This window comes from Selaginella moellendorffii, unplaced genomic scaffold (genome assembly GCF_000143415.4).
Source record: "Selaginella moellendorffii unplaced genomic scaffold, v1.0 SELMOscaffold_20, whole genome shotgun sequence".
Taxonomy (NCBI): domain Eukaryota; kingdom Viridiplantae; phylum Streptophyta; class Lycopodiopsida; order Selaginellales; family Selaginellaceae; genus Selaginella; species Selaginella moellendorffii.
This window is the reverse complement of record NW_003314281.1, coordinates 538620-555805: the sequence shown is the minus strand read 5'-3', so window position 1 is coordinate 555805 and position 17186 is coordinate 538620. Positions and strand designations below refer to the sequence as shown.

Sequence of the window (17186 nt, the reverse complement as noted above, 5' to 3'; positions counted from 1 at the left end):
CCTAGCATTTGGAAATGGCCTGGCACATCTTCAACTCAGAGATCATCGTTTTCCTAGAGCTCTTTTGCTTTCCATGGAACATCTGTTAGAACCTAATGAAAAGTTACCACGCTGATGCAAAGCAGATTGCCACCCAGCCACCCCCAAGCCCTCTGCTCCACTGCTTACAGCTGTGAGCATGCTCCACTTCCACCATGTCCCCCAAAAACCTTGATTAGTCGTGAATTAATCTCTGTAAAATAAACTGACTAAATTTAACTTAGTCATACTTTAAGCCACATTGATTAACACTAATCACATGATTATAACAACGCCGCCCTGCTTGGCATTTTCTTGAAAATCTTCTCCACAAGCCTGGAACCATCCCTCATGGCTTTTGCTGCTCGAGGCTTATGGTCGCGATGGAAATGTTGAGAGCTTGTCAATCGCTAGCAGCCAGGACTCGACTGGCAGAGGTGTTTCACGAGAGAAGGGGTTGGAGTTGTAGGAGTACGGGAGCTTTCCTTTCAAAGACGAGGACTTCCTACGCGAGTTTCAAGATGAGAGGCATTGATCAAAAGCTCCAAGGCTTTAAAGTTTGAAGGCATATAGTGATTTTGGAGATCTTATGTGATGATTGAGACCATAAGCAAGGCCTTGGAATAAGCGAGACTGTATATTCAATCAAACCAAAGTGGTTCGCATTCGTGTATTTATGGCGAGTGTCTTGTCCGGAACAAGAAAGTTTCGAGCTCTCTCAGTTTTTTTTCGAAAACGGTCATGCCGCGCGCTAGCTCTGCCGTGGAGATGAAGGTCAATCTCCTCTACAAGAAGCCGGATGGCACTGTTCTTTTCCTCGAGGCAAAGAAGGACTTCGTCGATCTCCTCATGAGCTTTCTCGTGCTTCCGGTGGGGTCTGTGATCAAGCTCCTGCGAACTGTGGATTCCGGCATGGAGACCGGTGCCATGAGGCTGTTTGAGAGTATCGAGAAGATGGATCAGTCGAGCATGGAAGTCAGTAAGAGTGTTCTCACCAATCCAGCGCCGGATGCTTCCGCGTTCCGTGGAGGAAAGATGCTCGCCATCGAAAACCCGCAGTCGACTACTTCCCCGGTGTACTATAAGTGTGGGTGCAGTAGCTGCTACAATGCGAGGGCTGGCAGTGCATCCTTTTCATGCCATCCCTACAGCTATCAACCTGTACAGTTGACGATGCTACCCAACGAAGAAAACTCCACCAAAACTGCTGGCTACGTGAAGGAGAATGTGATCTTCATGATCACCGACGAGCTCGAGGTGTACCCGACTTCGACCATCAAGAGCATCGTCCTGCTCAACAAGCTCAAGGTGAAAGCTATGGCCGATCTCGAGAGCATCGAGGTCAGCGTTGGCGCTCACGAGGTTTAAACCGATCTCTCTCGCACTCTGATCTTCCAATGTTTCTTTTGACTTCAGGCCTTGTCTCTGCTCAAGGCGTCGCTGGTTTCAAAGACTGTGCTCAACGACGTCTTCAAATCCTACGTCTCGCGGCGATCCTTTTAGATCAATCATGTCTTCTCTTTCGTGAATTTAATCTATAGTTGCTACGACGTTTGTGGAGCTTTCTTTAGCTGGTTTCGCTTCTCAAGTTCTCATCCTTTGTAATAAAGAGTATCGTCTTCTATCTCGGTTGGCGCAGTATGGGCTTTACTTGGAAAGGGTAAAAAAGTAGCCCTCCACTATAGAACCCTAAAAGTTTTTTCGCTTCGATCTACCGTCAGGGCGGAAGGATTCTCCGGCGCCGCACGGGAATGGGAAGGATCAGCTTCTTCTTTCTGGTACTCCTCTTTGTGGCATTCACTGCAGCGATCTACAACACCGCTAGATTCATCGCCGCAAACGACAGCACTCTCGGCGGCGGGGAGGAGTTCGATTTCAATCCCGGCGGCAAGAAGAAGCTCTTCCACACGGTAGTGACCTCCTCCTCGGGATCCTACGCGCGCTGGCAATGCCGGATCATGTACTACTGGTTTAAGAAGTTCAAGGACCAGCCAGGGTCGGAGATGGGCGGATTCACGAGAATTCTCCACTCGGCAGCTCCGGACGATCTCATGGATGAGATCCCGACCTTCGTTGCCGATCCTCTTCCCTCCGGTTTGGACAAGGTAGCGTGATCTTTGCTTCTTTCTTTCTCCCAGAATTTTTTTTTTCTTTCTTTCTTTGCTTCGCAGGGATACATAGTACTCCATCGACCTTGGGCTTTCGTCCAGTGGCTTCGCAATGCTACCATTGAGGAAGAGTACGTTGTTCTACTTTTCTTCGTGTTGCTCGAGAACTTTGGTTACCTCTTTCGCAGCTATATCTTCATGGCCGAGCCCGACCATCTCATCACGAAGCCTCTTCCAAATCTGGCTTCCAGGCTGCGGCCCGCGGCGTTTCCATTCTTTTACATCACTCCTGAGAAATACAAGCGCGAGGTTGGAAAGTTTTTCAAAGGACCTGTGCAAGCTATCGATCCGGTGGGAAATTCTCCTGCGATCATTCACAAGGTACGCAAGGTTTTTCGAGCTTGGGAAAGACTTCCTCGCAGCTTGGTGGACTTTGCAGGCTCAGCTTCTAAGAATTGCTCCAACTTGGCACAATCTTTCGATTCAAATGAAGCAGGACCAGGAGACTGATAAAGCATTTGGCTGGGTTTTGGAGATGTAAGTATAGAGCTCTTTTTTCCTATGGTGTTGTTGATCCTACCATGTTGTTCATAGGTACGCGTATGCTATTGCTTCCGCTGTTCACGGTGTGAAGCACACTTTGCGTAAGGACTTTATGATTCAGGTTTGGATTCAATCTAGTTGCTGTGGAGATTGATTTTGCTGATGGTTTCTCGCAGCCTCCTTGGGATACATCACTGGGAGACAAATATATCATCCATTACACATACGGCTGCGATTACACTCTGGAGGTAGTACACTTACTGTTACGCATCCAAATGAAGTTAGCTTCCTCGTCTCAGGGTGTTTTGACGTACGGGAAAGTTGGAGAATGGCGTTTCGATAAGAGATCGTTTACAGCAGGTGCTCCTCCGCGAAATTTAACACTGCCACCTGCAAATGTCCCAGGAAGTGTGGTACGTTTTTTCTCTCATATTATACTTCTTGTCTTATTGTTCGTGCTGCGTCGCGTCACTTACAGGCTATGCTTGTCAAGATGATCAACCAGGCAACAGCTGACATACCAAACTGGAAAGCTGGAGAGTAGAAGCAAAACCGCGCTTTGGTCTCGCGATTCTAAATTTTTCTCGGGAAGTAAGCCTGTCTTCGTTTCCTTGACGCCGAAGCTAATGAACTCCGGCTTGCAGCTTGAATATTCGGGGAATTTCCGGACCGAGATAGCACGAGAAGATAGGTATCTGTCAATCTCAGGCGAGAAGGCAGTATGGATTCTCATCACCAGACGACATGGGTCCGTCGGAATAGCAACCCGAAGCTAGAATCCATCTCCGTGCTCGACATTCCTTCGACGGTCCAGCCTTCTGCAGCATCCAAGCACCAGAGCTCGGCAGGCTTCGCTACAAGTCTCATCATTTTGTCTTGGTACGCATCCAACATTGGAGTTCTCCTGCTCAACAAGTACCTGCTGAGCTACTTTGGATTCAGGTACCCGGTCTTCCTGACGATGCTACACATGTGTTCTTGCTCTATCAGCAGCTTCATTGCTGTTGGGTGGCTTAACATCGTCCCCATCCAGTACATCGGATCCCGAAGCCAGCTTCTCAAGATCGTGGCGCTCAGCTCCATCTTCTCCTTGTCCGTCGTGAGTGGAAACATGTCGCTGAGGTACCTTCCAGTTTCTTTCAACCAGGCTATAGGTGCGACGACGCCGTTCTTCACTGCCATCTTCGCCTTCCTTATCACCTGCAAGAAGGAAACAGGGACAGTTTACATGGCGCTGGTCCCGGTGGTCCTGGGAATAGCTCTAGCCAGCAACGGCGAGCCGCTCTTCAACGTCGTGGGATTTGTAGCTTGCCTTGTGTCCACAGCAGCGAGAGCTCTCAAGTCAGTGGTCCAGGGGCTGCTGCTCACTTCAGAAGCGGAGAAGCTCCACTCGATGAATCTCCTCATGTACATGGCTCCGATTGCGGTCGGCCTCCTCCTTCCAGCGGCACTCTTCATAGAAGGCAACGTTTTCGGCGTTATAGCGAGCGAGGCCGAGAAGAAGCCGTGGTTTCTGCTGGTTCTCGCCGCCAACATGATGATCGCTTACTCCGTCAACCTCTTCAACTTCCTGGTTACCAAGCACACGAGCGCTCTCACTCTCCAGGTCCTGGGAAATGCCAAAGCCGCGGTTGCTGCAGTCATCTCGGTTCTTATCTTCCGGAACCCGGTTACGCTCACCGGGCTGGCAGGATTCACCATCACCATTCTCGGAGTGATCCTCTACAGTGAGGCCAAGAAGCGTTCCAAGGCTATCTTCTAGTCGGGTTTGTCTTTCGCATAGTATTTTTTTGTTCTAATTTGTCCGGAAAATTGATTTTTTCAACGATTCTATCCTCCGACAGGGTTTGTAGCTCTTCTCTCTATTTCTCGTTTTGAATTCCCATGGGGGCGGCTCGAGTTATCCAGCCAGCTTCTGTTCGTAGCGGCAGTAGCAGCAGCTCCACGCTTTGTTCTTCCGTGGATAGCTCTGGAGTGGCATCGTCTTCTTCATTGCCACTTCAGTCGTGTTCTTTGAGCTCCCTGTCGCGACGCAATCTGGGTCTCCGAGCAGCCACCTCCGAGGTCGAGTGTGCGTTTTCCAGGTCCAGGCTTGTCCAATCCGTCCGTCGCCCAGTTCTTCGAAGAGCTCAGGACACGCAGCAAGAGCCCAGCTTCAAGACTTTGGCGGTGGAGGACGAAGGTGTGGAGGTGGAAGGCGTGATAAAGGTGGACAAGGAGAGAACAGCTCGACCATCGTGGGGGTATGTATGAGCTCTCTCTTTCGGTGGTGTACTGAAGGTTTTTTCTTTCTCCAGGAGAGTACTTGTTCTAGCTGGAGGAGATTTGCTAGCTTTGCTCGCGTTCGCGTCGATTGGACGAGCAAACCATGGATCGTCGCCGCTCAGCTGGGACATTTTCAGGACTGCTGATCCTTTCATTGCCGGTAACGTTTTCTTCTAGGTGATAAAACTTTGGAGCTTTACGCTGACGAGTTGTCCGTTCAGGGTGGCTGCTGGGAGCTTATTTTCTCGGTGGCTTTGGCCCGGAGGGTCAAGGACTCTACGGCTTGCGTGGTGCTACCTTTTCAGCAATCAAGTCATGGGGCGTAAGCATTCCCGTAAGTACGAAGATCTCTCGAAAGACGTAGCTAATAGTTGTATGTGAGCAGCTGGGCCTAGTCATTCGAACGTTGATCACGGGTCACACTCCACCGCAAACTTTCATTTTGATCAGTATGGGGAGCACTTTCGTTCTTCTGGTTTCCTGGCGAACGCTTTTCACGGCTCTCTTCCCAAATGAGGACACGAGCAGGGACACCAGCGTTAAGAAAGGAAGCATTCTGGAGTTTTTCGAGGTGAAGTAACTTCCATTCTAGTTCTAGTGCAAATCTCCTTAACACTTTCTCCTCAGCTTCTAACATCGTTGGTAAGACGATGGTAGCACAAAGTCCATCGGCTGTAAGCGTTTAACGTTTTTAACGAGCTCGTTATCAAACTACTTAGGGAACAAAGTCGGAGTTTTGATTTTTCTAACAGTTTTCACTTTGCGCTAGATACTCACTCGATCCAGTGGGGCTCAATTCGACTTTTCCAGGTAATTTGGCATTAAAATCATGGGTGCACGTCTACAACATGCTGTGCTTTTTCCAGAGTTTTTCTTCCCTGGCCAGGACCGATTCATGCTGCCAGGCATGTTTGAAACGATGCGATTCAAACCAAACCCGGCCAGCGGAAGCAAGCACAGGCACACAAGTCGTGCCACCCACATTCCCGAGCTTGTCGAATTATCAAGCCAAAGGTTAAGGTGGCTTTCAAGAGAATCCATCGTCGTCCAACGTCCAGGCGCTCGAGAGAGCGAAAGATCATTGCTTACACGACGAGAAAGAAAGTTTTCTTTGCAAGCTCGTCAAGTAACGATGTGGTGGTGGTGGCTGCTCCTCGTCATGCTTCTCGACGCAAGGATGATCGCTCTCACCACAGCGGCAAGCTTTTTTTTCTTTTTTTCTTTCGATTCACAGGGAGATCGAAGTTCTTTGGTTTTCGCTGCAGGAGTGTCGCTACGATCTCACATTCTTCCCGAGCAGCGAGTGCTTGGATCGGTGGAGCAGCTCCCCTCGAGTCTCGGTTCTGGTGGAGCTGGGAAACGAGGAGCAGGAATTCGTGATGTGGGGGCAGTCCGATTTGCCGCAGACAAAGGATCGGTGCGGAGAGACCACGCTGCGGCTGGCGAGCGGCGGCAAATGCTTGGCGGGCATTTGCCAGATGCGATTGATACGCTTCTTTGGAAGCTCGGCTTCCTCGAGCTCGGATGATGGAGACTGGCTGCTGCGAGCAGTGAGAATTCAGACCAGCGACAAGAATCTCGTCGATTTCAACGTCACGGGACCGATTTCGGTGGATGGTCAGGCCTCAGTGGGAAGCTGTGTCGATTCCACGGAAGAAATCGAGGATTATGGCGATGAAGTGGGTGACATAGACTGGTCGTGAGAGAAATGTGCTCTGTTTGCGAGGAACCCTAAAACAGAGTATATAAATTTAACCTAAAACCAGAGTGCTCTGTTAGGGTCGTGGTGGTGGTGTTGTCTTGTCTCGAGCGCACCAAACATTATAAAATCAATGGAGAATTCTTTCAATCCAGCATTCCTTGGGCACGATTTCACGATTCCTCCCCTTGTTTTTGGGGGTGTAGTTGAGAAATCATCAAGAAATGTAGGTATGGTTGGTTGGTGCTTTTGCATTCTATCACACACAACCCACAACGGAAGCGAAAACATCAGCTCACTGCCAGATCAATCCAGATACCAAAAAACCCATCAAGAATTTCCATCCTCTCTTTCTCTCTTTCTTTCTTTCCTTTAAATTATGATAGAAATCTTAGCTAGAATGCACGCTTTCAGCTCTACGAAGAGAAAACTACTGGCCATCAGCCCGAAAGACATGTTTGGAGCACTGCTTTGCTGTCAAATCTCTCATTCTCTCATCCATTTCTTAGTGTTTCCTCTCCCTCTCTTTTGTTCCTTTGCGAGATTTTTTTGGTTTTGGGTGTTTGATTGATAGGGAGGAGCAACTTCTCGAATGCGACATGTTGCTTACTTGCTGGTGGTCCTCCACCTCCGTGTAACAAGCATCAGTTGGTTTTGTCACAAGAACACACACTTGGGGCGAGCGAGAAGAAAGAATTTGCCTTCTCTCCAATCTCTCCGGGGATCACAGCGAGGAAGAAACTCCTCTCCATCGCCCAATTCGAGTCAACTCATACCAGATCTCACGTAAGTTTCTAGCAGTTTAAATTTGCATTCCTTTTTCTTGCATCTCATCTCAATCTCATCTCATATCTCCCAGTTCCTTTCTTCGTAAATAAAGCTTGTCCCTTTTATTCGTTTCGGACATTGGAGTAGCCACACACATTGTGATCGATTAGGTCGCATCACTCTCTCTACGTGGAGCTCTTTGGTGGTGGTGTTTTTTCCTTTTCCCTCGTCGCTCCCAGAGTTTGGGAAGTTTGCGACTAGCAATGACCGCGGAATCGAGCGCTTGCTGGAGCACGGCCGGAGCTTTGGCTTTGTCCGTCGTCTCGGCGGTGGCCATTGTCATCTGCAACAAGGCCCTCATATCAAACCTGGGCTTCAACTTCGGTAAGTTTGCAACTTCTATCCTTCGTTCCCCCTAGATTGAGAAATCCAACGCTTTTAGCTTCTAGAGATGCCAAAGTGCAAAGTTTCAAAGTTTTCATTGTTTGATCTTGGCAGCCACAACTCTTTCGAGCTGGCACCTCGTGATCACGTACTGCTCGCTCCAGATCGCAAACTGGCTCAACTTTTTCCAGCAAAAGCACATTAACATGCGCGTCGTCATGGCTTTCGGTGTACTCAATGCATCTTCCATTGCCTTCCTCAACCTCAGCCTGGGCTACAACTCAGTTGGTTTCTACCAGGTAAGCTGAAGTTCTCATACTATACAAGCTAATCTTCTTTTCCAGATGACAAAGCTCGCGATTATCCCATGCACAGTTATACTGGAGACAATCTTCCTAGGGAAACACTTCAGGTACCTTCTTGTGCTTATTAAGTTAGTATAAATCCAATGCCTCGTGGTGTTCCAGCCACAGGATTCAGCTGTCGCTAGTTATTCTCCTGGGCGGAGTTGCCGTGGCTACAGTCACGGATCTGCAACTTAACTTTCAAGGAACAGTTTTGTCGCTGTTTGCGATTTTGACAACCTGCATTGCTCAAATTGTAAGCTTGTGTACATGTTTCAGTTCTTCCGAACTTCTATATAACCTTGTTCTACCAGATGACGAACACGATCCAGAAGGGGTACAAGGTCTCTTCCACCCAGCTTCTCTTCCAGTCCTGCCCCTATCAAGTCACGACATTAATTCTCATGGGTCCGATCTTCGACTTTGCGCTCACCAAGCAAAACGTTTTTGCCTTCGAGTACAACCCCAAAGTCGTGGTAAAACAAACGTGATTTCCTGTCACTTTGGAGTGCTCTGACCACACTCTTTTTTCTTTTTTTTGTTTTTTCTGGTGTGTGTAGATGTTTATAGTTTTGTCCTGCTTGATCGCTGTGTCCGTCAACTTTAGCACCTTCTTGGTGATCGGAAGAACCTCTCCTGTCAGCTACCAGGTGCTGGGGCACCTCAAGACCTGCCTCATATTGACTTTTGGCTACGTCGTCCTGAAGACTCCGTTCAGCTGGAGAAATATTTCCGGGATCTTGGTAGCTGTGATTGGAATGGGTCTCTACTCCCTGAGTTCCATCCTGGAAACTCAAAAGGCCACGACAAATCCTCCATCCTCGCAATCCCAGGTGAACTTTTCAGCGTTATTCATTGTCTCGGAAACTTATAATACTTATAACATGATTTTGTAGGTGCACAAGGAAGAGCCTCGAATTGTTATTGACAATGGGAGGCAAAACATTGCCGAGGATGCCACGACACTGGCTTCATCGCTCTGGAAGACGGACTCGGACAAAGAGACGTGAATTTCGGTCAAGATCCAAGCTTTTTTTTCCCAGGCAAGCTATGATCAATCACACTTCCGCGTCTGAATGGATGAACTCGTGTACAGAAAAAGGTCGTGAAAATTGTGTTTAGAGAGCATCCAGAGGTGAGAAAAGCTATCATTCTTTTATATACTGCGATTACTCGACTTGTATAAATGCATGAGTGACGAAACTTTAGATTCAAGGTCTTCGCTGCGAGTCTCTTTTGTTCGTCTATTGCTTTGTAGACTTGGCTCATCGCTGTGCACAATCTAGCTTTGTTGAGATTTGTTCTTTGGAATAATTGGACAAAAGGGAAAGAACTATTTTCGCATAACACAATAAAGAAAAGTATATCTTTGTATTGCGACTGGTAAAAACTGTGACCCTCGAATCTCTTTGATAGCAACAAGATAAAAAAATACCACCATCTCGATTTGTGGTCAATCGTGCTTACGCAGAAATGGTACATTACGTCAGGGCATACGTCGTTGGGTTTGCCTTGGACTATAGCCAACTTGCGACATGTAACTCAGAATTAACTCATCTTTCTGCCTTGTGAACTTTGAGTCTTCATTCTTTTCCAGATTGTCTAGATTTTATGGCAATCAAGCAAAAGCACTCCCAATTCTGTTCATCTCTTTTGCACAAACTTTCCAAGATACCCAAACTCCAAAACTCCAACATCTAGTGTTTTTATTTTTTATTTTTTTGACTCTACAATAAAGAGCACACAAACACTCACAAACTCATAGCCCAATTATAATACGAAAAGTATTATCCCGAGCATCCTTTTATAGAAAATGTGGCGTCGCACTTGCAAGGGAATCATTGGGCCAGAAAGCTGCTTAGGAATTCCTCTTTCCTGTTATACAGACGAACCAAGGTACAGCTAGAGGAGAATCTCATTGAGAGAAGCATGATAAAATACAAAGACTTAGACCAACACCTCTGTCTATAAGTGTGGTACGTTGCATTTGGGAAACGCTTCTGTGGCCTCGTTCCTGATCGATTCAGCTCCTCAGAGCTTGATGTGTCACGTATGGAGAATCAAATGCTAATCTCATGTATGGTACTACCACCCGCAGGCAAGCCTGAATAGACAATCAGATACCTCACGGCTCTGACCTTAACGTTTGCATGGTTCTTTAATCGATGCCATCACCTGGTCATGCACTCGTGATGAGGTTTGTTAAGGGAGAAACATAGTTTCCACAGATTAATGCGGGGATTTAGCGCCATATAAGTAACCACCGGCAAAGCAGTATATCAATATGGTCCCATCTTGCAGCTGGATCAAGGGATTAAAATTGCCCAGATCGGTCCCATAGTGTTTGGAGATGGGCCAGGCAAAGTTTCCCCAAGGAGCAAGCACCGCCACCCCGCGTTAAACACAAGTTGGCGGGTGTGTTCTTGTAACCACAGCCAGCCAGCTTTGTCCAATCCGCAATCTCCCCGGACCCGATCAAGATGAAACAAGACTTGCGTGTATACCGACGTTTTTAGATGCGAGTGTAAGGATCGTATCAGTGTATATACATATATGATATTCCTGTTTCTCTCAATTGCTTTCGTTTGTTGCGGGAGATTTTCCACACGAACGTTTGGGTCGGGCTCAATCTGTTGCCACAGATTTTGCAACTTCACCCACGAACAAACAAAACTCTAAAAAAAGAAAACAAAAAAAACGAAAGAACAAGGGAAGTTGGGGAAAGCTTGCGGCTTCGCTTTGATCGGGCACGCATCAGCGTCACGGCCCCGTGGTCAGGAATCGGTCATGTTTTGGAGTGACACGACTTGGACGGGTAACTTGGTTGTCACGCAAATGCCTCTCCTTTGAAAGAGATCAAATTGGGCTCCAAACTTGTGCACGCATTGTTTAAGCTACATTTTGGGAATTGACTCGAGTACTGGCGATGTAACCACCAAACCCAACAAACCTTGCTTTCACAAGAAAACGGGTCCGGATAGAGAGAGAGCGAGAGAGAGAGAGAGAGAAAGGGCTGACCATAAAATTTATTAGATCTCCATAAAATTGATTCGACTTGAAATTTTTTTTTAGTGTTTTGTGTGACAGCTGATTGCTCAATCCCAACGGCTGATGATGCTTCAAGGCTGGGCCTTTGCAAACATGAGCATGGCGTTAGCATTACGTATGAACTTGGGTAAGAAGTTAGATGGATATCCCACTGGGCCTGATTTTCCAACTTTTATTTAATGGTTTTCTCTTTTTTTGGTTCCTCCTCTCCTCAAGTTGACTCCTCACGTCTGTTTCTCGTGTTCGCAGCACAGGGGAATGTTTGGAGATCACTTGCTTCATGGATCCACTCTCAACCAATGTAGAATATTATAAAAGCTCGGGAGTGAGGTCACTGGGATTGATTCCATTTGGGTGTACGGAGATCTCCAGGATGGTGCATTAGTTTATTGAGTCAGGACAATGTAAATCTGTTCCATTGCAAACTCTTCCTTAGTTCAAAATTGTTTCCTGAGGATGGACTCAAATTTGTTATGAACACGAGTGCATTAATGTTTTTGAACACAACTTGCAATGTTTATGATTTATCTGGGTTATGCTTCGGCCCTCAGGATCTCCCAACAGGGAAGTGAAATAGCCTATAGGCATTGCAGACAAAGAAGAAGTGTGAATGAACAAGCCAGCTCGAGAGAATGGGCAGACTTTTGTTGGACATGGAGGATAGCGGCTTCCCATCTTGCCAAGAAGAAGAAATTACATATAGAACCTCCCGGGAAATCCGGCTGAAGTTGACGCACTTGTCAAAACGCCGCTCTCGTCCGGCAACACATTTTTTTGCAAAGGTGATGACGACCAAGACAAAGCAATGCCGCGAGGACCAACAGGTTAGGTCATCGTTTCACATCTCCCGGAGGAGAGAGTAACGCTCCAGCGATTGGAGAGATTCCATACAAGATATGTGTTGGAGCTCCAGATCTCCGTACGCGCTCTCTCATGCTCCACGCGAATCTGGTCGGATCCAGTGGGACAAGCTGGATTGAATGCGTGATTGGAGGGAGATTCCGCGAGATATTCGTGCTAAATCGCATTGCGGGCGCCCTTCCACCGTGACCCCGAGAGCTGGTCAATGGGGAGCCCACTGGCGGCGCCCGCACGACCCGGGTGCGCCGCACGTCAGCATGGCGCCACGTCAACGTTTGTTTTTGAGGGGGATGTGGATTTCTTGGTGGCTCACTGGTACGCGGACAAGCTGCCTGTCAGCACATTACTGGATGCCAAATGTCAATGATTTTTCTAGTCAACACTGTAATCAAGATGCGAGAAATTGAGTGGAATTTCACGTCTTGCATCCGCAACTCTTTTGGAAAATTTTGGCGTACCACTATAGCCCCCATAGTCTGAGCGATTTCCTGGATTGAATCAACCACCAACTCGGATAATTCGTCAAGGCCAGTCTTCCATGGTGGATGGAAACGCAGAAGTCAACCCGTGAGACGTAGCAAATTGACTGGCAGTAGAAAATGTTTGACCGCAAGTTAAAAACGAGGCGAACGCTCCGCGAAGGCCTGGTTCGCATTGGAAGTCTGAACCCTAGGAGGAATAATCAAAAGCGTGACCTTTTCATTTCTTTCCTCAACCAACATATCCAATGTGTCCCACAACTTTGATATCGCGAAGAACCCGTGCTTCAAAAGAACGCCATGTGTGCCCCTTATACACGACCCATCGACATGCGGGGCTAGAAACCAATTTTTCCTGTGTCGATCGAATTGAATTGCAGCTGCCAAACGCTGTTGATGCTCTCCAGGCCCATCTCCGGTTGGCTCCGGCTCTCAGTCATGCCACGATTTAGCTATGTTGTGAGTTACGAGTCACAGTGGACACACATACACACTCACACACAACCTCTCCAAAGTGGTCCCATGACGTGAGACACTCCCGAAAGAAATTAAAGTTGGCGAAACAAAGGAAAGAGGGCAAAGCAAAAAAAAAAAAAGGAAGCTCAGGTTGGTTGGTCACGAATGGATCGATGGCCTGTCCTTCGGAAAGCAAAGCTTGAGGGGCGGAGGTCGTGGCATGTTGCTCGAATCGAGGAGGAGATCTTATCGCCCACACCTGAGAGATAGTAAGACTCGCTACGTAGGAGAGCGTGGCATTTCACAATCTCTCTGGCACTGGGATTATACGGGGTGACGGAGTACGGCTGGAATATGCATATTCCCCGGGAATATGCGGGAGATAAAGAGGGGAAGTTCAACACGTATTGGGCAGTGGGAATCACTTGGAATCTCTCGCTGGCATCTTTTTCTCGGAGGTGGATGGAGTCCCCATCTTGCTTGTTTTGGGGTCGTAGTCGCCTTGACGGCCTACCATCCATCGTTGTCACTTTGCCCTCTCGTGTGCTCTCTCTCTCTTTGCAAGTCCTGCCTTTCCTTGTGGTCGAGTTTTTGTGTATATATACATCACTATCCAGTTTGGGGCTCAAGATTGTTTTGGGCAGAAATCACTTCACACTTGTCTTGAAGCGCAATCCAAATTCTCTGGTTAAGCCAAAGTGCTCTATATAATATATAAACTTATATATGACACAAGCACACCAGAGTAAGGTTTTAGAGCAATCGAAACGTAGCGTGTCTTTGCTTCCCTTGTTAGGTGACTCAATGACCCACGAGTGTTTGTGACTTCAAAGGTGGAAAAGAGGGAGAGAGAGAGAGAGAGAGAAGAGAAGAGAAAAAAGAGAGCGCTCCATTCCATTTTTCAAGGAATCAAGGAAATGCCGCAGCTGGGCATCTGTTGTGGAGCAAGGCGACGGAGGCAATCATCGGGCAGTGGTTGTGTAGCGCTTGGGGGCGAAGATCCAAACAGAGTTTTATAAAAGGAGACTACTTGCTTTTAGCTGCTGCTTTTTGACCCGTGGCGCCCCAGATATAAAAACCACAAGGAGGATTTGGAGGAGTTGCAAGCGATCGTCGTCATGGGGAGAGCTCCTTGCTGCTCCAAAGTTGGACTCAATCGAGGTCCCTGGACGCCGGAAGAAGACATGCTACTCACCAAGCACATTGAGCAGCACGGCGAAGGCAACTGGCGGGCACTTCCAAAAGCCGCAGGTCGGTCGAGATTTGAATTCTTCCAAAGTTCCAAAAAGTGTGATCTCTGATCTTCGATCTTCCTCTCTTCAGGACTCCTGCGCTGTGGAAAGAGCTGCCGGCTGCGATGGGTGAACTACCTCCGACCAAACGTGAAAAGGGGCAACATTTCGGAGGACGAAGAAGATCTCATCATAATGTTACACGCTCTGCTGGGCAACAGGTGATACACCACCCACCAATTCTGTCCCGATTCAATCCGATGCGGTGGCGGCAGCGAAATCGGTGCGCTTGGGCACCGTGATCGCGCCGCGCTCGCATCTGGGCTCTTTGCAAAATCGTGTTTTGATCCCCAATTCCCCGGTTTTGATGAATGCAGGTGGTCGCTCATCGCAGCTCGGATGCCCGGGCGGACAGACAACGAGATCAAAAACTACTGGAACACGCACCTGAGCAAGAAGCTGGCCAGCCGGGGATTGGATCCAAAGACCCACAAGCCCCTCGTCGCCAAATCCTCGCCCAATTCCCCGACCAAGAAGGGGGATGGCAACTCCAATTCCCCCTCGTGCCATAGCAGGGGCGATGATCCGCAGGAGGCGTGGGAGACGACCATGGATTTGGACACGAGCTCCTACAGCACTGGCTCATGCGAGGAGTCCTGCGACGATCGCGACCGGCGCACAGAGTGTCAACCGCCCAAAGTGTGTGCTCGATTACACAGGAAACGCAAAATGCCTGTTCTTGGGGACCTTGCCAAGGAGAAGAGTGCCTCCCCTGTTTTGGGCGCAGGCAAAATTGGTGACGGAGCCACAGAATCATCATCGCTATCAGTGGGGCAGGAAGAAGAGCGAGAGCAAGATCTCCAAAACACCACCAAGTTTAACTACCCATCGCCTTCCTCGGTCTTCAATCTTTATTCTCCGTCGCCCTCGCCCTCCAATTCCCACTCCGCCTCCGCCTCCAACTGCGATTCGCCGACAACAATCTCCAAATCCAACACCGCCAGCAGCTCCCAGGATCTTGGCCAAGCTCCTCCGCTTGTGAGCACCAGTCAACACACGGTGGACTGGAACGATCACGAGCAGCAATTCCAGCTGCGCAGTCAAGTCCAGATGCTCGAGTTCATCGACGATTTCCTGCTGCGAAAGGATGACGTGATCGTCGCCGGCGGGGATTTGTTCAAGGAGGATTGTAGCGGTGATCAGTTTTGGGACTCGCTGGGAAAGATCGAGCTCCCCGACTGTTCTTCCGTGTGCCAATCCGATTTGTGGGATGGTCTCACAGAATTCGCATCCAATTCCACCACGCAAGTGGTGCCACCTTCCTCCTCTCCCCTTCCAGTCGCGGATGGGATCCTCCCCATGATCATCGCCTCCACATCCCCCTCTAATTCTTCTTCCTCGTCCTCCTCGCTTGCTGCCACTCAGGTGAACTTCCTCCACGACGAGCTCCTCTTTTGCTAGTCGTGTATATACATATATACCCCTCTCGCTCGCTCACGCAACCATCTCCCTCTATCTTTTCGTCCTTGATCTTCTTCTCCTTCTTCGTCTCCAAGATCTCTTTAATTCCTCCCTGTACATTGTACGATTTTGTGGAGTCACCGAGGATCAATCTCCGGGCGATCAACCAATACTGCTGCTAACGGTTTTTCATTTCACGCTCGTCTCTGCCTGTGGGTCATTACATACGTCTACGTAGATAGATACAACACAGCTCTAAAGGGAGGAGGGAAAACCCAAAATCTCCCAAAGCAACAAAGCAACGTTTCACAAAAACAACAGCAACAAGTTGGCTGGAGGTAACAAAACAAGACTGAAGATCTTTTGGTCATGTTCTTGTGCATTTGCAAGTTGCAAGCTACACACAATAGATGGAACACTTTAAAAGCAGAGAATTCAATGAGAGACACAGATTCGATGGGTCGGGAGCTCTGGCAAGATCTTTGATCTCAAGTTCTCAAGGTAGTGGTCGTTTCTTGTGTTTTCTTGTTTCGTCGGCGACAATTACATGATGTTTCATTCAAGATCTTTTAGCTGGGCATTCCAAGGAGGAAGCTCTAGTGCTGTTTTCTTGTACAAAAGCTCTGAGTTGTCTAAACTAAAATCGAAGTGGGTTTGTTGATGGATGTGGAATAAAAACTTTGCTGGCTCCTTGTGTGATGATGCGGTTTACATCACCCGGGATGTATTGCAAGAGGACTCTTGCTCACGCACACTTCGCCACGGAGGTGGTGGCAATATAGTTTCCATGATTGGCTTTGCTGGGAAAGTGTGTGAACCTCTCGATCACATCGGTGAATCGCGAGATTGGGCTTGATCGAGATTGGGACCCCGGGTTGTCACTGTGCTACTGGCCCTTGGATCAACCTGAGTGATTGATTGCGATGTGCTTGGTCATGCTGTGATCAGCAAAATGCCATGTTTGGGCATATTTGACAAACAGTACTCAACTTGCGACAGCATTGTGGGGCATTGCGTGCATTGCTGGATCTTTTTGATGCTCTCTTGTACGGTACTTGGAGGAGTTCCATTCTTCCCCAAAGTTTGAAAGTTTCTCTCCTAGATCGCTCGAGAGTACGACAATTTGATCTCCCATTGCGCTGGCCGGGAACTGGAATAATTCAATGATCCAGGGAGGCATGCGTTCCTGTCTGAACGTAATCGAAGCATGCGGCTCGAGTAATTTGCTAGCTCGCTTGTTGTTTTCCCTTGTTGCTCGAGCCGCTCGCTAGTGAGCTTGTCCATTCCAAACTTTAGTGTTTTTCAAACCTTCAAAAGATTCCACTTCTCCTCCTTCGCCTCCAGTTCCCGGTTTTAGAGCGACTAGGTCCTGGCAATAGGCCCTTGAGCGCCTACTCTACGTGAATAGACATGCTATCTAACACGGACCCGTGGACAAAATAGCTCCAAGAAATTTCACATAAGCAAGAAGATCTTTTCTCTTTGCAGCCCAGCTCGGTGACCGGGCGATTGGTGATGTT

The 17186-nt window shown here is 48.3% G+C and overlaps 5 protein-coding genes and 1 long non-coding RNA gene across 8 annotated transcripts; all 6 read left to right on the top strand.

Moving 5' to 3' along the window:
- The first annotated feature begins 1212 nt into the window (after positions 1-1212).
- LOC9637012 lies at positions 1213-1588 on the top strand. The gene is made up of 2 exons (XR_002992721.1): positions 1213-1380; positions 1435-1588. It is a non-coding gene; the product is annotated as an uncharacterized LOC9637012 (long non-coding RNA).
- Positions 1589-1721: 133 nt separating this feature from the next.
- LOC9637011 (hydroxyproline O-arabinosyltransferase 3) lies at positions 1722-3260 on the top strand. Its single transcript, XM_002972854.2, has 8 exons — positions 1722-2123; positions 2190-2257; positions 2315-2507; positions 2566-2663; positions 2721-2790; positions 2846-2917; positions 2969-3082; positions 3148-3260. Exons 1-8 carry the CDS (start codon positions 1770-1772, stop codon positions 3211-3213), a joined length of 1035 nt encoding a protein of 344 aa, XP_002972900.2. The 5' UTR covers positions 1722-1769; the 3' UTR covers positions 3214-3260.
- Positions 3261-3377: 117 nt separating this feature from the next.
- Positions 3378-4524, top strand: LOC9637010 (probable sugar phosphate/phosphate translocator At3g11320). The gene has a single exon (XM_002972853.2). It carries the CDS (start codon positions 3391-3393, stop codon positions 4429-4431), a length of 1041 nt encoding a protein of 346 aa, XP_002972899.1. The 5' UTR covers positions 3378-3390; the 3' UTR covers positions 4432-4524.
- Positions 4519-6790, top strand: LOC9637009. 2 transcript variants are annotated; one of them, XM_002972852.3, is made up of 6 exons: positions 4519-4912; positions 4967-5094; positions 5156-5268; positions 5320-5505; positions 5562-5744; positions 5801-6783. In XM_002972852.3, the coding sequence occupies exons 1-5, from the start codon at positions 4554-4556 to the stop codon at positions 5589-5591; spliced, it is 816 nt and encodes a 271-aa protein (XP_002972898.2). In that variant the 5' UTR covers positions 4519-4553; the 3' UTR covers positions 5592-5744; positions 5801-6783. The 2 variants fall into 2 exon arrangements, with proteins under 2 accessions (XP_002972898.2, XP_024533518.1); XM_024677750.1 differs by lacking the exons at positions 4519-4912; positions 4967-5094; positions 5156-5268; positions 5320-5505 and having other exon boundaries at positions 5602-5744; positions 5801-6132; positions 6200-6790.
- Positions 6791-7197: 407 nt separating this feature from the next.
- LOC9637008 (UDP-xylose transporter 2) lies at positions 7198-9348 on the top strand. 2 transcript variants are annotated; one of them, XM_002972851.2, is made up of 8 exons: positions 7198-7419; positions 7549-7785; positions 7900-8084; positions 8130-8197; positions 8253-8385; positions 8444-8605; positions 8690-8962; positions 9026-9348. In XM_002972851.2, the coding sequence occupies exons 2-8, from the start codon at positions 7665-7667 to the stop codon at positions 9137-9139; spliced, it is 1056 nt and encodes a 351-aa protein (XP_002972897.2). In that variant the 5' UTR covers positions 7198-7419; positions 7549-7664; the 3' UTR covers positions 9140-9348. The 2 variants fall into 2 exon arrangements, with proteins under 2 accessions (XP_002972897.2, XP_024533506.1); XM_024677738.1 differs by having other exon boundaries at positions 7493-7785.
- Positions 9349-13641: 4293 nt separating this feature from the next.
- On the top strand, positions 13642-16365 carry LOC9636489 (myb-related protein 306). Its single transcript, XM_002972850.2, has 3 exons — positions 13642-14224; positions 14297-14426; positions 14583-16365. Exons 1-3 carry the CDS (start codon positions 14092-14094, stop codon positions 15664-15666), a joined length of 1347 nt encoding a protein of 448 aa, XP_002972896.2. The 5' UTR covers positions 13642-14091; the 3' UTR covers positions 15667-16365.
- The last annotated feature ends 821 nt before the right edge of the window (positions 16366-17186 follow it).

Excerpts from the sequence above, each read along its gene's own strand:
- LOC9637011 (XM_002972854.2), top strand. The coding sequence starts at position 1,770 with ATGGGAAGGATCAGCTTCTTCTTTCTGGTACTCCTCTTTGTGGCATTC. Across the intron at positions 2,791-2,845 it reads GTAAGGACTTTATGATTCAG|CCTCCTTGGGATACATCACT; the intron begins GTTTGGATTCAA and ends GGTTTCTCGCAG. Across the intron at positions 3,083-3,147 it reads CAAATGTCCCAGGAAGTGTG|GCTATGCTTGTCAAGATGAT; the intron begins GTACGTTTTTTC and ends CGTCACTTACAG.
- LOC9637010 (XM_002972853.2), top strand. The coding sequence starts at position 3,391 with ATGGATTCTCATCACCAGACGACATGGGTCCGTCGGAATAGCAACCCG.
- LOC9637009 (XM_002972852.3), top strand. The coding sequence starts at position 4,554 with ATGGGGGCGGCTCGAGTTATCCAGCCAGCTTCTGTTCGTAGCGGCAGT. Across the intron at positions 4,913-4,966 it reads ACAGCTCGACCATCGTGGGG|GAGAGTACTTGTTCTAGCTG; the intron begins GTATGTATGAGC and ends TTCTTTCTCCAG. Across the intron at positions 5,269-5,319 it reads CATGGGGCGTAAGCATTCCC|CTGGGCCTAGTCATTCGAAC; the intron begins GTAAGTACGAAG and ends GTATGTGAGCAG.
- LOC9637008 (XM_002972851.2), top strand. The coding sequence starts at position 7,665 with ATGACCGCGGAATCGAGCGCTTGCTGGAGCACGGCCGGAGCTTTGGCT. Across the intron at positions 8,198-8,252 it reads TTCCTAGGGAAACACTTCAG|CCACAGGATTCAGCTGTCGC; the intron begins GTACCTTCTTGT and ends GTGGTGTTCCAG. Across the intron at positions 8,386-8,443 it reads CAACCTGCATTGCTCAAATT|ATGACGAACACGATCCAGAA; the intron begins GTAAGCTTGTGT and ends TTGTTCTACCAG.
- LOC9636489 (XM_002972850.2), top strand. The coding sequence starts at position 14,092 with ATGGGGAGAGCTCCTTGCTGCTCCAAAGTTGGACTCAATCGAGGTCCC. Across the intron at positions 14,225-14,296 it reads GGCACTTCCAAAAGCCGCAG|GACTCCTGCGCTGTGGAAAG; the intron begins GTCGGTCGAGAT and ends TCCTCTCTTCAG. Across the intron at positions 14,427-14,582 it reads CACGCTCTGCTGGGCAACAG|GTGGTCGCTCATCGCAGCTC; the intron begins GTGATACACCAC and ends TGATGAATGCAG.